Source organism: Leiobunum rupestre, chromosome 10, assembly GCF_980474605.1.
Source record: "Leiobunum rupestre chromosome 10, qqLeiRupe1.1.hap1, whole genome shotgun sequence".
In the NCBI taxonomy this organism is placed as follows: domain Eukaryota; kingdom Metazoa; phylum Arthropoda; class Arachnida; order Opiliones; family Sclerosomatidae; genus Leiobunum; species Leiobunum rupestre.
In genome coordinates this window covers 10,190,750-10,207,894 of record NC_143393.1, presented here as the reverse complement: position 1 = coordinate 10,207,894, position 17,145 = coordinate 10,190,750, and the positions used below count along the sequence as shown (strand labels likewise).

The 17,145-nt window shown below is 37.8% G+C and overlaps 2 protein-coding genes across 2 annotated transcripts in view; both read left to right on the top strand.

Moving 5' to 3' along the window:
- Positions 1 to 3,776: 3,776 nt before the first annotated feature.
- The window catches only part of LOC149923608 (uncharacterized), a gene marked incomplete at its 3' end in the record, with an annotated part of 29,912 nt that continues 16,543 nt past the window's right edge, over positions 3,777 to 17,145 (top strand). The window contains exons 1-3 of the mRNA XM_090161638.1: positions 3,777 to 3,880; positions 3,950 to 4,103; positions 7,796 to 7,950. Coding sequence (XP_090017764.1) covers positions 3,777 to 3,880; positions 3,950 to 4,103; positions 7,796 to 7,950 — 413 coding nt within the window. The remainder of the gene's footprint in view (positions 3,881 to 3,949; positions 4,104 to 7,795; positions 7,951 to 17,145) is intronic.
- Positions 7,981 to 12,463, top strand: LOC149923609 (ABC transporter G family member 20-like). Its single transcript, XM_090160791.1, has 9 exons — positions 7,981 to 7,993; positions 8,064 to 8,221; positions 8,278 to 8,378; positions 8,456 to 8,783; positions 8,839 to 9,016; positions 9,072 to 9,187; positions 9,250 to 9,589; positions 12,019 to 12,105; positions 12,163 to 12,463. The coding sequence occupies exons 1-9, from the start codon at positions 7,981 to 7,983 to the stop codon at positions 12,372 to 12,374; spliced, it is 1,533 nt and encodes a 510-aa protein (XP_090016917.1). The 3' UTR covers positions 12,375 to 12,463.

Here is a 17,145-nt window from a genome sequence, read left to right as displayed (position 1 = left end):
CAGAGAAAATGTTGATAACTGAATTATGAGGTCATGAAAAAAAACCAATTTGGTTGTAGGAGGCAATAGCTTTTTATTCCATTAATTTTATTTGAAAATTGGTAAAAATGTTTCTATGTTAGAATCTAGGACCCACAAACACAGTACCCCACACAAGGAGAACTCAACCCTTCAGAAGTCGTGCATTTTCTTGCGTACAGTTTTCATTGGTTAGACGCTTTAGCGCCTGCTGCCGTCGGAAGGGAAAATTCGGAAATTGTCTTCCCCCTTTCCGTAAAACGTCCAGCTTAAAGGCCCACCCAATGAAATTTGTACACAAGACTGTGTTAGCGTGTTTAAAGGCTGTTGGAATTAACAACTTTGAATTTTCAAAAATAAAATAAAATATTTGACATTTTTAAATGAAATGAAGAATAAGCGTAGACCTAAAGTCATCTGTTCTTTTACCATTTAGTATTTAAAGCTGTACCACTACAAAATCATCATTCGAAATTATCAATTCAAGTTAAGTATGCTATGTTATAATTTGTAGCAGCGCACCCATATGCTTGAGCTATTTCTCGGTGTAAGTAATCGGAACGCCCATACAGTAAGCCAGTTATTTAGAAATAGTTTTCACAACTGTAGCCCTAGTCACACAACTGTTCTCAGAGTCATAAGGGACTTAAACCATTACGGCTAGATCAATTCGAGGTTCCGTGGACAAGGCTAAAACAATTTTGACTTGGAAGACGTTGTCCTTGCATATCCTCGATTGAACGTTAGAGTTGCGAGCAATGACCTGCGTGGGTGTGGAAAATAGCTACGTCTGGAGCGTTCTAAACCGTAACCATTATCATCCTTACCGAACGACACTCCATCAAGCACTACACAATGGAGACATGCAGCGCAGATACGAATTCTGCAACTGGCTTCACATCATGGCTGATGAAAACCGGGATTTTCAGCGTCTTTTGCTAATGTCCGTTGAGTGCACTTTCTAAAGGGATGGGCCCCATTTAACCACCAGAACAATCACATGTGGTGCAAAGAGAATCCTCACTGGGGATACTCTCATCACCATCAGCAGCAGTTTCACGTCAATTATGAGCTGGTGTGGTAGGACATAGACTTATTGGTCCATTTTTTCTACTGGATCGTCTTAATGGACATAATTAGTTGGTCTTTCTTCAGAACGAGGTAACGGATGCATTGGATGATCTTCCCGTGCACGATTTCCTGCTTCTTTGGTTTCAGTGTGACGGAGAACAAATCACCAGCACCGTTATGTAGTGGAGTACCTCAACAATGATTTCCCAAATCGATGGATGTTAACGAATGAACCCGTTCGTGAACCTCCAAGATCCGCGGACTTAACAGTTCTGAATTTTTTCTTGTAGGGCTTCATAAGAGACTACGTATACCGTACGCCTGTGGCCACCGCTTAAGAGTTACGCGAGGTAATTGTAGAAATCTTTTTAACCGTTCCTTGATGTGTATCGCATCTGACGGTTGTATAATTGAATCACATTTCTAATCTAATTTTGTGTTTGGAAATTCCAAATGGTTAATTCCAATATAGAATCTTTTTAACAAATCCATGTTTATTCTAACCTTTTAGAGTCTGCTTTTCACTTTATCATTGAAACCATGAACAATGCCCCGATTCTTGTGAAAATTTAAATTTAAATCGATTACTTGTCATCGAATACCCCCTGAAAATTTCGTTTTTCTACAATACATAGTTTTTCAAAAAACGCTTGTATCGATCAAATTAAAACATCTTGTAGAAGTACAGCCCTCATGAACATATTAAAACAACTGAATTTTATACTTAAAGATTATTTGTGTAAATATTATAACGGTAATGTATGCCTGATATAATTTTATATTTTATAACACCTCGAGAAGATCACTAATGGGGAAATTAGAGGAAATTATTTTAAAATTTAGTTAAATCCTACTAGCAAATGAGGTTTTATTCATTTACCGCAACAGAATGGGAAGTATTCACCCACCTGAATTTACTTTATTCAAGTAATCAACCTACGGTTTTTATAGAAATGAAAACTTAGTAGAAACTCACAATCTTAGAACAACTCAATAAAGAAATTAAGTACGTTATTTAGCTTATGAAATTGTTTTCTTAGAATTAGTCGCGAGTGAAGTATACGTCGAAGATGTGGCATTCGCTAAATCGAAGAGGCAAGTGCTTTTGAAGATACAACGTGAAGTAACTATGGGCAAACTGCAGTTCCAACGACGCCAAATAATCTACCGAAATTAGAAATAGATCTTAAAAGAAATTGATTTGAAAAAATTCAACGGTTATATTGTGTAAATTGGCGCGTGCTTGCTCGGAAGGGATAATCTTATTGGCTAAGACAAATGCGGATAAATATTGCTAAGCCCACGTGATTCTATTTTATTATCAGAATAAATAATTACACATGCGACGAAAAAATGGGCGATATCATCGAGATTCACGCATTTTTAATTTAAAAACCCTTCCTTTTGACGGTTTTTATTTTGGAGTTAATAATTTCTTTTAGCGTCTATTCCAAAACTCAACGGACACTTTTCAAAGCGGCCTAATTCTTATGCCTGTGCCCAGAAGAAGAGCGCGTTCCCTCTACCGGGTATAAAAGGCCCAGACAGTGGCCGAAGAGGAGAGTCTTCTTTCGGACGGGATTTATTAAGGCTGAAAAGCCAAACCTGTCGAGAGCGCTAGAGTTAGGAAGCATTAGGCTGTGAAAGTTTGCCCTATCTATAGTGCCTCCCAAAAGAAGAAACTTCCCTAAATGTTTTCTGTATTATATATCATAAGTTTGTTTATTAATAAAATCAATTTAATTCTCTTGCACTCGACTCGTGTTTTCTCCGACTGACAATATTATTGCAAGAATGTATTTATGTACTAAGAATATGGCAAGACGGAGATTCTGTCTCCATGCTAGCCCATTGAATTTACCATGTGTGATTCTAGCAGAGCAGACTTTTGCAACAGGCCCTAAGTTCGACTGCTTTGGATTTTTTGGTCTCACTCTTTCACGTAGGTGCGAGCGTAGACGATTCGAATCTTTTACTCTCTATTTAAGGGGGTTGGTGGCAGGGGGCGGAAATTAACGGCACTGCGTGCGCTTCAAAGAGTTCTATCGAATAAGACCAACTTGTTTTAGTCGGTCACTCTCCCTTTGAAGGGGTTGGTCGAAGGGGGCGGCATTACCGGCACTGCGCGTTCTATCGTTTGATATAAAAAGTAGCATCCTAAGTTAAAGAGTTGACTTTAACGTATTGTTATTAAAGGGTGGTCGAAATTGTGCCCCCTGTTTACCTGACAGACCTGAAACTGGCCATAGGTAAAGGTTGTGTAGCCCCACACTGTAATTCAAACTTCCCGCCACGCCTGTGTCACGTGAGATCGACGTTTTCCCTTCGTTTGACGTGCTTGGATACCGAATACCAAATACGCCCAAGATTGTTGTGAGGTGTTTCTTGGACTTTTGATTTTCTCCGTCCGGTAGTAATTTTAAGAAAAAAAAACATTTGTCTATACACGTATATATATATATATATATATATATATATATATATATATATATATATATATATATATATATTCCTTTTTAATAATGAGTAATGGGATGAATAAATTAGAAGCTAGATTCTGGCATCATTAAAACGTTAAACGCTCAATTTATAATTTTATTTTTTATTCGAAGGTTAGAGGAGATAAGAAGGAAGCAATTTTTAAATTTATTCCACCCATTGAATGTAGAAATTAGATGCATTTGAACATGGCAGGCAGCGATTCCGTGAGGTTGACTGGGGTAAATTACAGTGTTAAATCTGGACATTTGATTTTGAACGATGTTAGCATCAGGATTCCACACGGTTGCATGTGAGTTCACAATTCAAAGACGACTATTCCGAACGACTGATTACTTTTTCGCGTCTTTTCGGGAACTAGATACGCCATTCTGGGCCCAAGCGGGTGCGGGAAGACCACCCTGTTGAAGGTTTTGTGCCAATTAATCACCCCTTCGAAAGGAAAGGTACAATATTCGTATACAGATTTGGAAACGCGTCCCATCCCGGGAAATGGAATCGGGTACATGCCTCAGGTAATGCTCTTTCAACTAGCTCCGATTGCTTTATTCTAATGTTTGTTTAAATCTACCGCCTTCTTCTTTGGTGAATAAGTAGATTCTACCATTACTTTCTGTGCTGTCACTATAGACTCTAAGACAGTATTGGTCAAACGTCGGCTTGGGTCATTTTATACGGCTAACGTTGTTCTATTTTAGCTCAAAATTATTGCTTTTTAAATACTTCGCTAGAATTTAGCTTTGTGACCTCCTCGATTGTTTTAGATACTGAATTGAGCTCATTAGTGGGGCTTGTAATTGTCTAAAATATGCATACTAATTTTGAACTTAAAGATATGCATATCAACCTTTGGTGTTGGTTTTCTTACGGTTTGCGATTTTTTTAATTTGTTTTGGTGTGCCTATACAAATTTAGTGTAGATACTAATTTTGCTGAACGGTTAGAAAAGGAAACCACTATAGTGATATCTTCATGAACATTTGTCATAGCAGATTGTGGCTTTCGCGTTGGTACCCTAGTTATCATTTAGCATCTTACTGCATATAGTCATTATTTAGTTTTGTAACGAGCTCTAGAATCATCAAAGGGGTCCGATTCTAGAACTTGCCTTATTAATAAGGACAAATTAGGGCTGTGCTAGTAGGGGTTTTAGGCAATCGAGTCCGGTATCGAGAACGAAATATTTTTTATCGACTATTCGAGTCGAGTAATTGTGTACTTGATAACGGAAAAATTTATCTTATTTGTATCAAGTAATTAAGATAAAATCGTGAGTAATATTTTTACGAGTTGAGTACTTAATTAGGAGCTGGTTTTATTCGAGTAATTAGGAAATTAAATTTAAAATGATTATAAACCAACTTTCAATGCTGAAAATTATTCCTTTAATTTAAACGAACCACAGTTTCCACAACATTAGTAACTTAATAGTGACTAGTGGGATATAAAAGACTAGTATACTAGGCTACTAGCCTAATTATAGTAATTAATAGTAAAATAACAATACACTATTCATTTTTTTAAATTAATAATGTACCGTATATTGCTTAGGAAGTTAAGACTCTTGAGTCCTAACGCCGGCTGACATCCAAACTCGCGAAGAGACATCAAAGTGACACTTCAAACAAAACTTAAGAATATAGTCTTAGTCGATAATTCAAAATAACGGTCAAAAAGGCCGCCGATTAGTTTAGTAAAATATTTTCGGGGGCGTAATCGTCGGCCATTTTCGGTATGGAGATACAGGCTGGAAGGCAGGCAAGGCTGCCAGATTTCGATAGACCGAAAAAGGCCAACTCTCTCAAATGTTTTCGTTTTCAAAACGAAAATTTTGCGGCGTAGATATCGACTAACACTATTGTTTGGAGAAAAACCGCGCAGGCGCACTACGTATTAGAAGCTGAAATCCATCACGAAGGTCATTCAAAACATTTGTTGTTGTACGTCTTGTAGGCACCGTTTATAATAAATGGTTTATTATTGCCACCCTAAAAAGTTTCCAAAACCCCTCTTTGAACTGACAATTGTTAGAGCAGCTAATTCGAGTAATCGAGTACCCCGACTATGCAATTTTTTGGTACTCGATAATTGACGAGTATTTTCCAATTACTTATTCGAGGTCGAGTAACCGATGATGTTCGAGTACTCGCACAGCCCTAGGACTAATCCTTATTTCGCACTTAAGGATAAGATAACCACAATTAATTTTTTATTTTTGTGAAAATATAGTTATCAGGCTAGCTGATAAATAAATATTTAACAAAAATATTGATAGAAAGAATTGAAAAACTCGCCCGCCCCGGGTGCCACCCGTTTGGGCGTGATTTGGGGGTGACACCCGACTGTGAAAAAAATTAAAACTTACACCAACTATAGACTAGTAAGTAGCAGTCCATGATATCCGCCCCGGGTGCCACCCACGCTAGCTACGCCACTGGTGCTTACGCCTCTAAGGAGAGGTTTAACCTTAACTTTATCTTAAGGACTATTTTCGCTCCTATGGACAATTTTTCACAAGGAGTAGAATACGAAAATTCGACAATTGAAATTGTTACTGGCGCACCCAAAACATACATTGAAATATTTAACATTCTTATACATTCTACAAGCCCACCCCCCAACATTCTTATACAATCTACAAGCCCACCCCCCAACATTCTTATACATTCTACAAGCCCCCCCCCCTCGGGCTGGATTAACCATTAAACGAGATAAGCTAGAAGTTTGTTATCAAAAACTGGGTGTACGGTTTTCTTAAGTTCTGAGTGGGATTTAGTTATTTCCAAAATTAAAATATAATTTTAATGTTTATTATTGTTTTCATTATTGCATTAATTTCTGGTTGGGCAACTGTTACTGGCCTTAGGCATTACAAAGCCTCACAACGGGCCCTAATCACAATCTAGTTTCGTTACGGGCCCTAGTCATGATTTAGCTAGTGAAGTCAAGGGCTCAAAATATTATCCATTTTTGCAACAAGCTTAAGTAATTATCACTATGGACCATAGACCACTGCAGGGGCGTAGCGAAGCATTTAGGTTTGGGGGGAGAAGTTCAATTTTTGCCAACACAAAGCCTAAAAATAGGCAACTTCATGGAATATATTTTTAACTATCAACTGTCTAATTAAATTCATAGTAAATGGCTCTAGTTAAAAGTGTCAATATAAATAAAAAATTCTTATGGATTGCGACAAATATTTGGTGTAAGCCCAGTTTTAACGCCTATGGTTTAAAAAGCTACGCGAAGAGAGTTTGGCGGTGCGGTTTGCCGAGTAGTTGCGAACTTCCGACGGATAGAGCCTTCTCTAGGTATTTTTTCGTTAAACCAGGGTACACGAAGATATGAAAAGTGCTTAGACGAGGCTAAAACAATTATAATAAAAAGCTCATAGGACTGCAATTCGGAATTTCTATTCCGCCGTCAGGTACCCTATATGTAGTAAAAATACTAGCCCTCCACCTAGGATAACATAAGGCTCGTCCGACTACTTTCAATTAAGTAAAATTTATATTATTGTAATAGCTAGTCTTAAACCCATTTCAAGTGTCTTTTATGTAGTCGAAGTAGCCGTACACGGTAAGCCTACATCTGATATCCTATGGGCTCAAATTTACTTTGCATAGAGATCGTAGATACGAACAAAAACAGTTTCAACGATGGATCTACTTTCTCTATGGAAATATAAAAAAACAACGTTAGGAATTTTGTCAGGGTAGTATAGACTATAGAGTTGGAAGAAAGCTAAATATATATTGCGATTTTGGGACCAATTCATCTGGACACATAATTGAACCAAAATTTATATTAAATTGCTTTAAATATATTTTAACGAATTGAAGTTTCTTTAAATAACAAAGAAAATATCATATTACTTTGAAATACAGAAATTCTTAGTTTGCCAATTTTAAGATTGAAATGCCTAATTTGTCAACTTTGGAAAAAGGTTGGTGATGGGGGCTCCCTCCTATGGCTTCGCCCCTGGACGACTGTAAAGCCCGCATTTGCACTCGCAAATCCGTTTCGATTAACTTTTTTTATGGAAATTATTCGCGACTATTATTTTATATGCAACAAATAAGTATTTATTCGGATAATTTTAATGTGAGGGTGGTTTCCTTTTTGATAACACGTCACTATTATGAAATGTATTCGCAAGAGCAACATTGAAGAATTATTGTGGTTGTAAATATTGAGAGTATTGTAGGATACGGGTTTAGTCGAAGAATTATCCATCGAGGAAAATTTGCGACTTTTCGCATCTCTAAATGGCGTGGGTGAAAATTATCAAGAACGAAAACAACATTTGATGACCATGTTGGACTTGCTCGATATGGGTGAAAAGGTGGTTGGAAACATGAGGTAAATGGAGTTACTTGTTGAAATTGGCTCATGGTCATTCATTGTAGATATTAAACGCTTGTCTTTGCACAGCGGGGGTGAAAAAAGGCGTCTGTCTTTGGTGGTGGCGTTAGTGCATGAGCCTCCAGTGGTGGTACTTGACGAACCGACGGTTGGGGTCGATCCTCTGCTGAGGCAAGCCATTTGGAAGCACTTGGCGGGACTAGCCGCAAAGGGAACAACTGTTATCATCACCACTCATTACGTCGACGAAGCCAAAGACGCTGATTTGGTAGGATCTCAAAACAGGTTTCTGCAACCTCAAATGATTCATAAAATATTTCGTAGATTTCTTTCATGAGAAATGGTCGTATCATCACCGAGACCACACCAATATCACTTCAGGAACACTATGGAGTGACTCACTTTGAGAGCTGTTACGCCAAACTGTTTCAAGACGACGAAGCGGTGAACGGATATCCATTTTTAGAGGTAAGTTTCCGTAATGGGTTGTTTTTTGCCAAAGTTTAATGTTGCGTCTATGTCTTAAGCAAAGGGAGACAATTGCTCGGGAACGCTCCGGAGAATTGACGTCCATGAGAAAATCATCAACGCCTTTCACGACGGACACGAGGATACTCCGAGCTTTGACAGTTCGAAATCTTCATTTCGTCAGACGAAACTTAGCAGCAGTTGGATTTCTTCTCATAATTGTCGTCTTTCAACCACTTATGTTTACCACCATCGTCGGTTCACCTCTCACGGCTTTACCGATAGCCGTGGCCAACGAAGAAAGTCCAAAGTTCCTCAGTAGTCAATTCCTAAAAGAACTGGACAAGGATACGCTTTGGATAGTAAGATTTACGTAGGAGAACTTCCACACCGTATTAATTTAATTTGCACAATCAGGATGACTATTCGGATGGGAATGCAGCGATTGAGAGCGTTAAGGACGGTTCCCACTGGGGGGCGCTCCACATCGGAGAGAATTTCACAAAGTGTAATTTTCGAAGGCTCCGCGACGGTCTCCGAGTCACTAACTCGACCATAGAGTGCAGTAGCGTCAAAGTCTTCATGGACAACACCAGTATGGTCATGAGTATTACTTTCTGTATTCAAACCTAACGTGTTTCTTCACGCAGACAGCCAAATACATAGCACCGTGACGTATAAGCTCTATTCGGCCTTCCATTCATTCTCGAAGGAAATGCTCATTTTAGTCGGGGGCAACCCAGTTCTCTCCGAATCACCTCTGCAAGTAAGATGACCGCTTTTTATAAAGGGGATGTTATCATATTAAATTGTCTGCACCATCCACAGTTGCAAAAACCTCCGGTCTACGGCAGTTTTGACGTCACCATGACGGAGTACATTCTTCCCAACATTCTAGTCTCTTTAGTTTTTATGACGGGTACGATGGCCACGGCTATGTGCTTAGTAGCTGAGAAGCAGAGCGGAGCTTTGCATCGAATCCTGGTGACGGGTGCCACCAGGACACAGTTGCTACTGTCCCAGTTCTTGTGCCAAATGATCATATCAGTTACACAAGTGATTGTCATATTCTTCGTCCCGTACGGTATCTTTGCCATCCCCATGCGGGGATCAATCATTATCTCTATTTTCAATTTGATTTTGATGAACATTTGTGGAAACGCATTTGGTAATTATTTTACTTATTTTTAAAAGTAACATAGTAGAATTTATAAGTATATGGCTCTGATATGAATGAAATTTAGCACTCTTTTCTTACTATACCCTTTACCCCCTTGCTGCAGATGGTATTCGCTAGAAAAATGAAAGTTCCAATGGGTGCTTCCCACTGACTTTCAGAAAAACAATTATCTGATCCTATCAAGTAATATACGATAGATGCTATATCATTTGCATTTCGCTAAGATATTATCAGATAGTTGATATGGAAACCAGATAGTTTAAACCCGACAGAAGGTGAGCAGATTTCAGACGCCTCACAGTTATTGATTTTACATTTTCAGCGATTAAATCCGTTTGAATTTTACTTCCTTTTTACTTACATGTATGTATTATACAGAGTGTAACTTATTACTTTGACCAGGCGTTTTACTCAAAAACCATTTTAGATAGAGTTGCAGGGTGTATGTATTTAATTGGGAACGTTTAAATCCTAAAATTCAGAAAATGGTATAAGTATTTCCTGGTTTTTAATTTTATGTTTGACCGGTAGGTGATGGAAGAAATATGTCAAGGATAACGTTGTAGAGCATACTTGAAAATTTACAAATTAAGTTTTTAGATCGAAAAAGACTAATTTGTCACTTAGTTTTGAGGTCATGGAAAAAGCAGTTCGTCGTAGGAGGCAACAGGGTTCTACTGGAGCTTAATTTGTTGTTCAGACTAACGCATATCAAGGTATCACACGTTAATTTTGTTTATTCAATTGGTGAGATAAAGTTAAGCTGATCTGACTTCGACCTACTAGATTTACAAAACATATTATTTACAGCGTTAGTTTAATTTCTACAAAGGTTAATTTTCGATTTAAACAACTAAAAATAATTTGAAATTTAAGGAAAGGTTCGATTACACCTCCGTTTGCTGCGATACATGTTTCAGCACGATGTACCATACCTCAAAATGAACGCTGGACCATATAGGGAGTTAATAAATTTAAAGCATCAATAATTCGTTGACGTAAATCTTCCGGGCTCGTAACAGGCGGCGCATACACACGAGCTTTAACGAAGCCTTACAGAAAAAAGCCCATCATCCTGGGACCTTGGAATCCAATGAACTGAACCATTCCTTCCAATCCAACATTGTTGGAATTCAGCATTAATATGCTCCACAACAGCTCGAGTTTGGTGCGAGGGCACACCGTCATGTTGGAACCAAAGACGTTCAGGCCAAAGAGATGTCTTTCAAAGCGTTTGCAACTTTCTTCTGCAACAGAGCTAAGTAACTCTGCCCTTTTATACGATTGGTAGATAAAAAATTCCAATGGCTCGATCCCCGACCAGACCCGCCCAGACATTCAACTTAAATTGCACATGGATCGTGGTGAGGAAATCCCCAATGAGGATTCACATCACTACACATGTGCATATTTTGGTGGTTAAAAGGTACATTCCTTGAAAATGAACAATCATCGGTCACTAGAAGAAGATCCAAAAAGTCGGGGTTTCTATTGACATGTTGCTTATCAAGTTACCTAAGTCAAATCTACGATATATAGCTGCGTCATGAAAAGCTGGATGAAGTGTTGTTCGATATGGATGGAAGCTATGTCTGTGGAGGGTCCTTCAGACGTTGCTCCTTGACAAACTCAGATCTAGGCTTGCACTTCTAATAATTGCTTGAGGATATGCAACGAAGTAGGTTAAGACATCGTCTTCTTCGTTGATATTTTGTCGCCAAGCTCGGACAAAAGGAATGACATTCCCACAGTTCTGGAAATTTCAAACAGCTCCAAGAACGGTGTTATGACTTGGATCTGTGTTAGGAAAGCGCATACTAAATAGCAGACATACTCTACGGGCGTTTTGATTGGCTTCACCAAAAAATCATTCTACCATTAAAGCGCGTTGCTCAACGGAATTTGATAATTTCAAAACTCTAACTAAAATGGTTTTTGAGAAAAACGACTGTTTAAAGCAATTTAGGACACCCTGACTAAAAGAGTTATATGAAATCAAATTAGATCGGTTATTTGGGATGATGAATAAGATATAATTTGAGATCAGATTGCTTGGTGAGGGGTGTATTAACGATTATCCTAATCTGATAGCTGTAGACTTCGACCAAAATAACCTGATGAGTTGGCCGATGGAAGCATTAGATAGTATGCCCCAATTTAAGTTCCTGCTGCACCCCATACAACGCCACTAACCAATAAGTAGAAAGATCACTCTTCTCTGTTCTGTTCCTTTTGTTAGTTGGTTAGCTAAATTCGAAGACAACTGGTAAAGATACCGGGTACTGCTTGTTTAAATTAGTTTTGGTCGTTACTGTGAGGAAATGATTTAAAAAAGAATTTCCCCATATGTCATACTTGTACCTATAATGTACCTACCAAATTTCCAATTCTTAAAATTAAATTGTCTTGCGTTGCAGGTCTGTTCATTTCATCCTTCACAGACACATTTTACGCCGTCATCAACACGTTGAACGGCTTTCTTTACCCAGGATCTATACTCTCAGGTTCGTTACTAAAGGCCGAATCTTAATGGTCCAATGTCTGACTTGAATCATTGGTAGGTCTTTTGTGGCCGTTGGAAGGGATGCCCACCGTCTTGAGATATTTCGCCTACTGCATTCCAATGACCATGCAGATGCAGTCTCTCAGGTACAACATCGGTAGAGGATGGGGCCTCGAACATATCGGTGTCCTTCTTGGCTTTGTGTCATCCGTCGTGTGGACAGCCATCTTTCTGACGGGGTCCATCCTCATCTTCAAATACAGGAAGTGACATTTCTGTATCTGGAAATTATTTAGCGTTAACGTATACAATTGATTTTACGGTTAATTATTTATCAATATAAAGTTAATTATTGTTGAAAATTTCCTTCTATAAGTCAGTTGCAGGCTAAGAAAGACAAAATATATAGTACAGTCGGCGCAAGGATACCTCAGACCATTTCCGACCAGTCAACCGCGTGAAATTTGAATTCGACTACTTTCATTTTTTCATCGTATTTTCGCGCCATCTAGGAACCGATATTTGGATTCTTTTTTTTAATTTCATGTTGTCTTGAGTTTAATTACTGAATACAGCCGAATATTTTACTAAAGAAGGCTCGATAATGGAATAATTTTAAATAGCCCAAGAGGGTACTATAAAAAGCATGATAAAGGTTTATTGTTAACAAGTAAAGAGAAAAACATAATTTTAAACGTCTATAGCTCATTATGTCAACGTTCCCCCAAGAAAGCGTGGTAACTATTTTAAAAGAAACTGCCGATTTAGCTGGTAAGACGTAGAAATAAATAATTATACATACTATTTTAAATTTAAGAATGATAGGAATGCCTTATCTTTTAAATTTGCTCGCCACCACAATTATGAAATTAAAAAATAAAGATTCCAATTTTTGTCTCTAGATGGCGCTAAAAGACGACGAAAAGAGCGAAATTCGAATCTGACCGTAAAATTTGCCAAATTCAAATTTCGCTCGGTGGGATGACCGGAAACGATCTGAGGCATCCTTGCTCCGATTGTACTATATATTTTGTCTTTCTTAGCCTGCAACTGACTATGAAATAGCACTATCGTTCTACCAGAAGTTCAATCATAATGGAGAAGTATGAATTTAAGCGAGCATGAAAATGGGGCTTAAGGCTGGGCAAGAGTCACCGCCTTCAAATTTTCGTCTACTTTAAAGAATAATTCTGAACGAACCAATGGATGAAAAGTTATGAAACTAGCTTTAAAAAAAACCTTGAAACTTATTTCAAGTCATATTTATAATTGACTGATGACCAAATTCGCGAAAGTATTAATATCGTTCCGAATTCCAAGGTACTTTCTAAAATCCCATTTTGCTTTCTAATACGCGCGTTGACAACGCAAACTTTACCTAAACGAGCAGATGTTCGATTATCTATATGGCGCGTTAAAAATATTATTTTTGAACGTTATAAAGCGATAAAGGATTTTTCAAGACGATTTTATATTACATTTAAGTTCATATAAACGGAAAAAATTGTCAGTGGAATATTTCGAATACCATTTGGTAGGTTAATTCACGTTTAATTATCACCAACTTTACATTAATTTCAATGGGGGTGGGTAAAAACTTTTAACCAAGTTACGCGTGATCTCACCACGAGAGGCGCTGCGTGTCATTTTCGTTTGAAACCGACAAAGCGTATAGGTGTTTCCACAAATTATTTTCTACTTCAAGGGCTTAAGCTTTTTAATACTTGATTGGCACGCGCGTTTCGCACGTGGACTTTAAATTCCAAAATCTTTATCGAATCACGCGCGCTCTCTATCGTCAATATAGCTAGTGACGTAGAAAAACATTTAAAAGTGACTTCCCGTATTTTGTAGAAAACATTTGGCTTACTAGTTCCAAAAACCTCTCAAATAATTTGAAATAAACAAAATACTCTAAGAACAAAGCACATGAGGCAACTCCTTTAAATTGAATTCAAATTCGCGGGTTTGTGTTCCGTCTGAAAGTCTCAGCTTAAGAACATTCATTTTCAAAAGTCGTCTGCTGGCATAAAAGTAGACAGTTATTTTCTAATTTTTTTATTCTTGGTAACTTTAATAGTACGACACGGACACGGTACACGATTCATACTACAAAAATGTATTTTTGTTTCCTTGTTAAAAAAAATGTCAATAATTTAAGCTAAAGAAACTCGGTCTTTGGCTAAGATCAAAGTGTAGTATCTTGTATGAAGCGGATATTCCTAATTATTAAAATAATTCAATTAATTAAAGTTGTTTTGCCGACCGTAATACCCTATTCAGACGAGGCTAATAAAACTGGGTTCAGTAAACCAAAGTTAAATTTTTATAGCACATTTCAGTATAGCTAAATAAGCTCTGGTTTCAAAAACGGGATCTAAACCCGGGCTTATAAGCCTCGTCTGTAAAGAGTATAACCGTCGAAAACCACAGTCAGTGTAAAATGAAATAACATACCAAATGTGGTCGGCATTAGTTGAAAACTGTAGATTCTTATAGCGGACAAACATATATACCAACACTCATCTTTATATATTGCCTTATATTATAGTATATTGTATTTTATTATAGTGTATTGTATTGTAGTATATTGTATTGTATTATAAATATAATATAATATAATATAATATATTATATTATAGTATATTGTATTGTATTATAAATATAATATATTGTATTGTATTATATTATAAATATAAAAAATAATAGAATATATGTATATATATTTTTTCAACAGTTTATACCTTTATACTTTTCATTTAATCTAGTAAAAGAATTATTGAGGACCATTTAATATGAAGAACAAATTTTATTTTTGATTAAAAAGACGGAATATTTATTTATTCATATAAATAATATTTTAAACGCAAGGCTTAAGGACGAAAACTGGGAGCGGGCTAGCAATTAGAGAGGTGCAGAGCAGCGAAAATACCATACCGTTTCCGCTCCGTTTTGTTTCCCGCTATGGTACATATATCCGTTTCCGGTATGCTTTGTTTATCGTCCGTTTCCGGTCCGTTTAGTTTCTCGCCCATTATTTCCGTCCGTTTCCGGTCCGTTTAGTTTCTCGCCCATTATTTCCGTTTGTTTCCGGTCCGTTTTGTTTCTCGTCCGTTATTTCCGTCCGTTTCAGCTCCGGTTTATTTCTAGCCCATTATTTCCGTCCGTTTCCGCTCCGTTTTGTTTGTCGCCTATCATTTCGGTCCGTTTCCGCTCCGTTTCATTTATCGTCAATATTTTCCGTCCGTTTCCGCTCAGTTTCATTAATCGTCTATATTACTTAATATTTATGCTCAGTTTCCGCTCCCGTTATATATTTTGCTTCCCCTCAGTATACACTCTTTTAAGAAACGTTTACAGGGCGCCGCCATTATCGTACAGAAAATTCATCCCCCCAAAACCGGTTTTCTCATCACCCTCCCCGTAGACTGTATGGTAATGGCGGTCGATTGGGAAGGCGCGTTGAAAAATGAGGAAAAATTATTTTATTTTCCTGAATATAGAAATTTACAGAAACAATTATTATTTCTATTGAATTGAATGTAAAACTAAAACTTTACCGCAAGCCGGGTCACCCCGCCAATTTATTCCCCCTTTTCGCTAAACGGCCTTTGTACCTTTTGAGATTCTGCGCATTGATGTACCCAACGTAGTCTTAGAGAAAAAGGTTTCAGTTTCCCTGCACGAGCCGGTGAAGAAGGGGGATGGACAAAAGGGAGATTATGATCTCACTGTCTGGAAAAGTGGGAGACCCAATCAGCAGCCAAGAGGGAAAAGAAAACAGTGTCCATGCTTCCATATACGACGTTTTTTTTTTTCGGAAATTTGCTCGGATCCCGTTCCATTACAAAGATTTTTCGGAAATTTTCTCCGATCCCGTTCCGTTACAACGATTTTTCGGAAATTTGCTCCGATCCCGTTCCGTTACAACGATTTTTCGGAAATTTGCTCGGATCCCGTTCCATTACAAAGATTTTTCGGAAATTTGCTCCGATCCCGTTCCGTTACAACGATTTTTCGGAAATTTGCTCCGATCCCGTTCCGTTACAACGATTTTTCGGAAATTTGCTCCAATTCCATTCCGTTCCGCTATTTTCTTATAAATTAGCCCCGATTCCGTTCCAGCGCCGCGGAACGGAACGGAGTCCGCGGAAACGGAATAATTTCCGCTCCGTTGCAGCTCTCTAGCTAGCATCTCCTCTCTCTCCTTCACTTAGGAGGGGGGCGCACACTTTACCCTCCTATCTTTACCATCACCTGCAAATTTTCGAATTTATTTTGGGCTATGACCAGTAAATTAAATGGAATCTGGGGGTTCACTGGTCATAATGACCAGTTCATTTTTAATTAACAGTATAATTCTATACCGAAAAGAGAAAATTATAAAAGCGTTGCGCTCTCAGCTTCTCACAGCCAAAGAAATGGCGGCTTTTGACTTATTTCTACTCCTAAATCGAACGTATTTCCTTGGCATCTGGCAGTAATGCAATTTCTTCTGCTACAAATTCCTACAATCAGTCAGATTCGAGGTCAGATTCGTCGAGCTAAATGCGAAACATCTAGATCAATCATTAAGAATATGTTTAAGAAACATAAGCATAGAAGACATAGATGCCTATCTTGCAATTTCTTTATGGCTTTTAGAAACAAAAAGAAAGTCAGAAAGGAGTAAAACTGTTTTTTTTCGAAGGACTAGAAGATTATGTAAAACTGTAAAATGTAAATACGGATAAGTTTTTATGTGACGAAATTTTGTTCCGGACTCCTACCTTACAGACTGCGAGAGTGTCCCAACCAAACAAACACACGGGGATTCTCTTTCGAGCCGACACTAAATATCATCTACAAAAAGGGTTACACACAGTCCCACACTGTTCAGATTTTATCCCGGGTTTCCATTCGCGTAACAACCACTGGTATTGGAGTTAGTGAAGTATACTTTAACATGGGTCAGCTGTTGTCTAGGGGTATGAATATTTTTATTCTTATACTAAACTGAAAACGAGACTTTGAGAGTACCAATAGATTTAATAATATAATT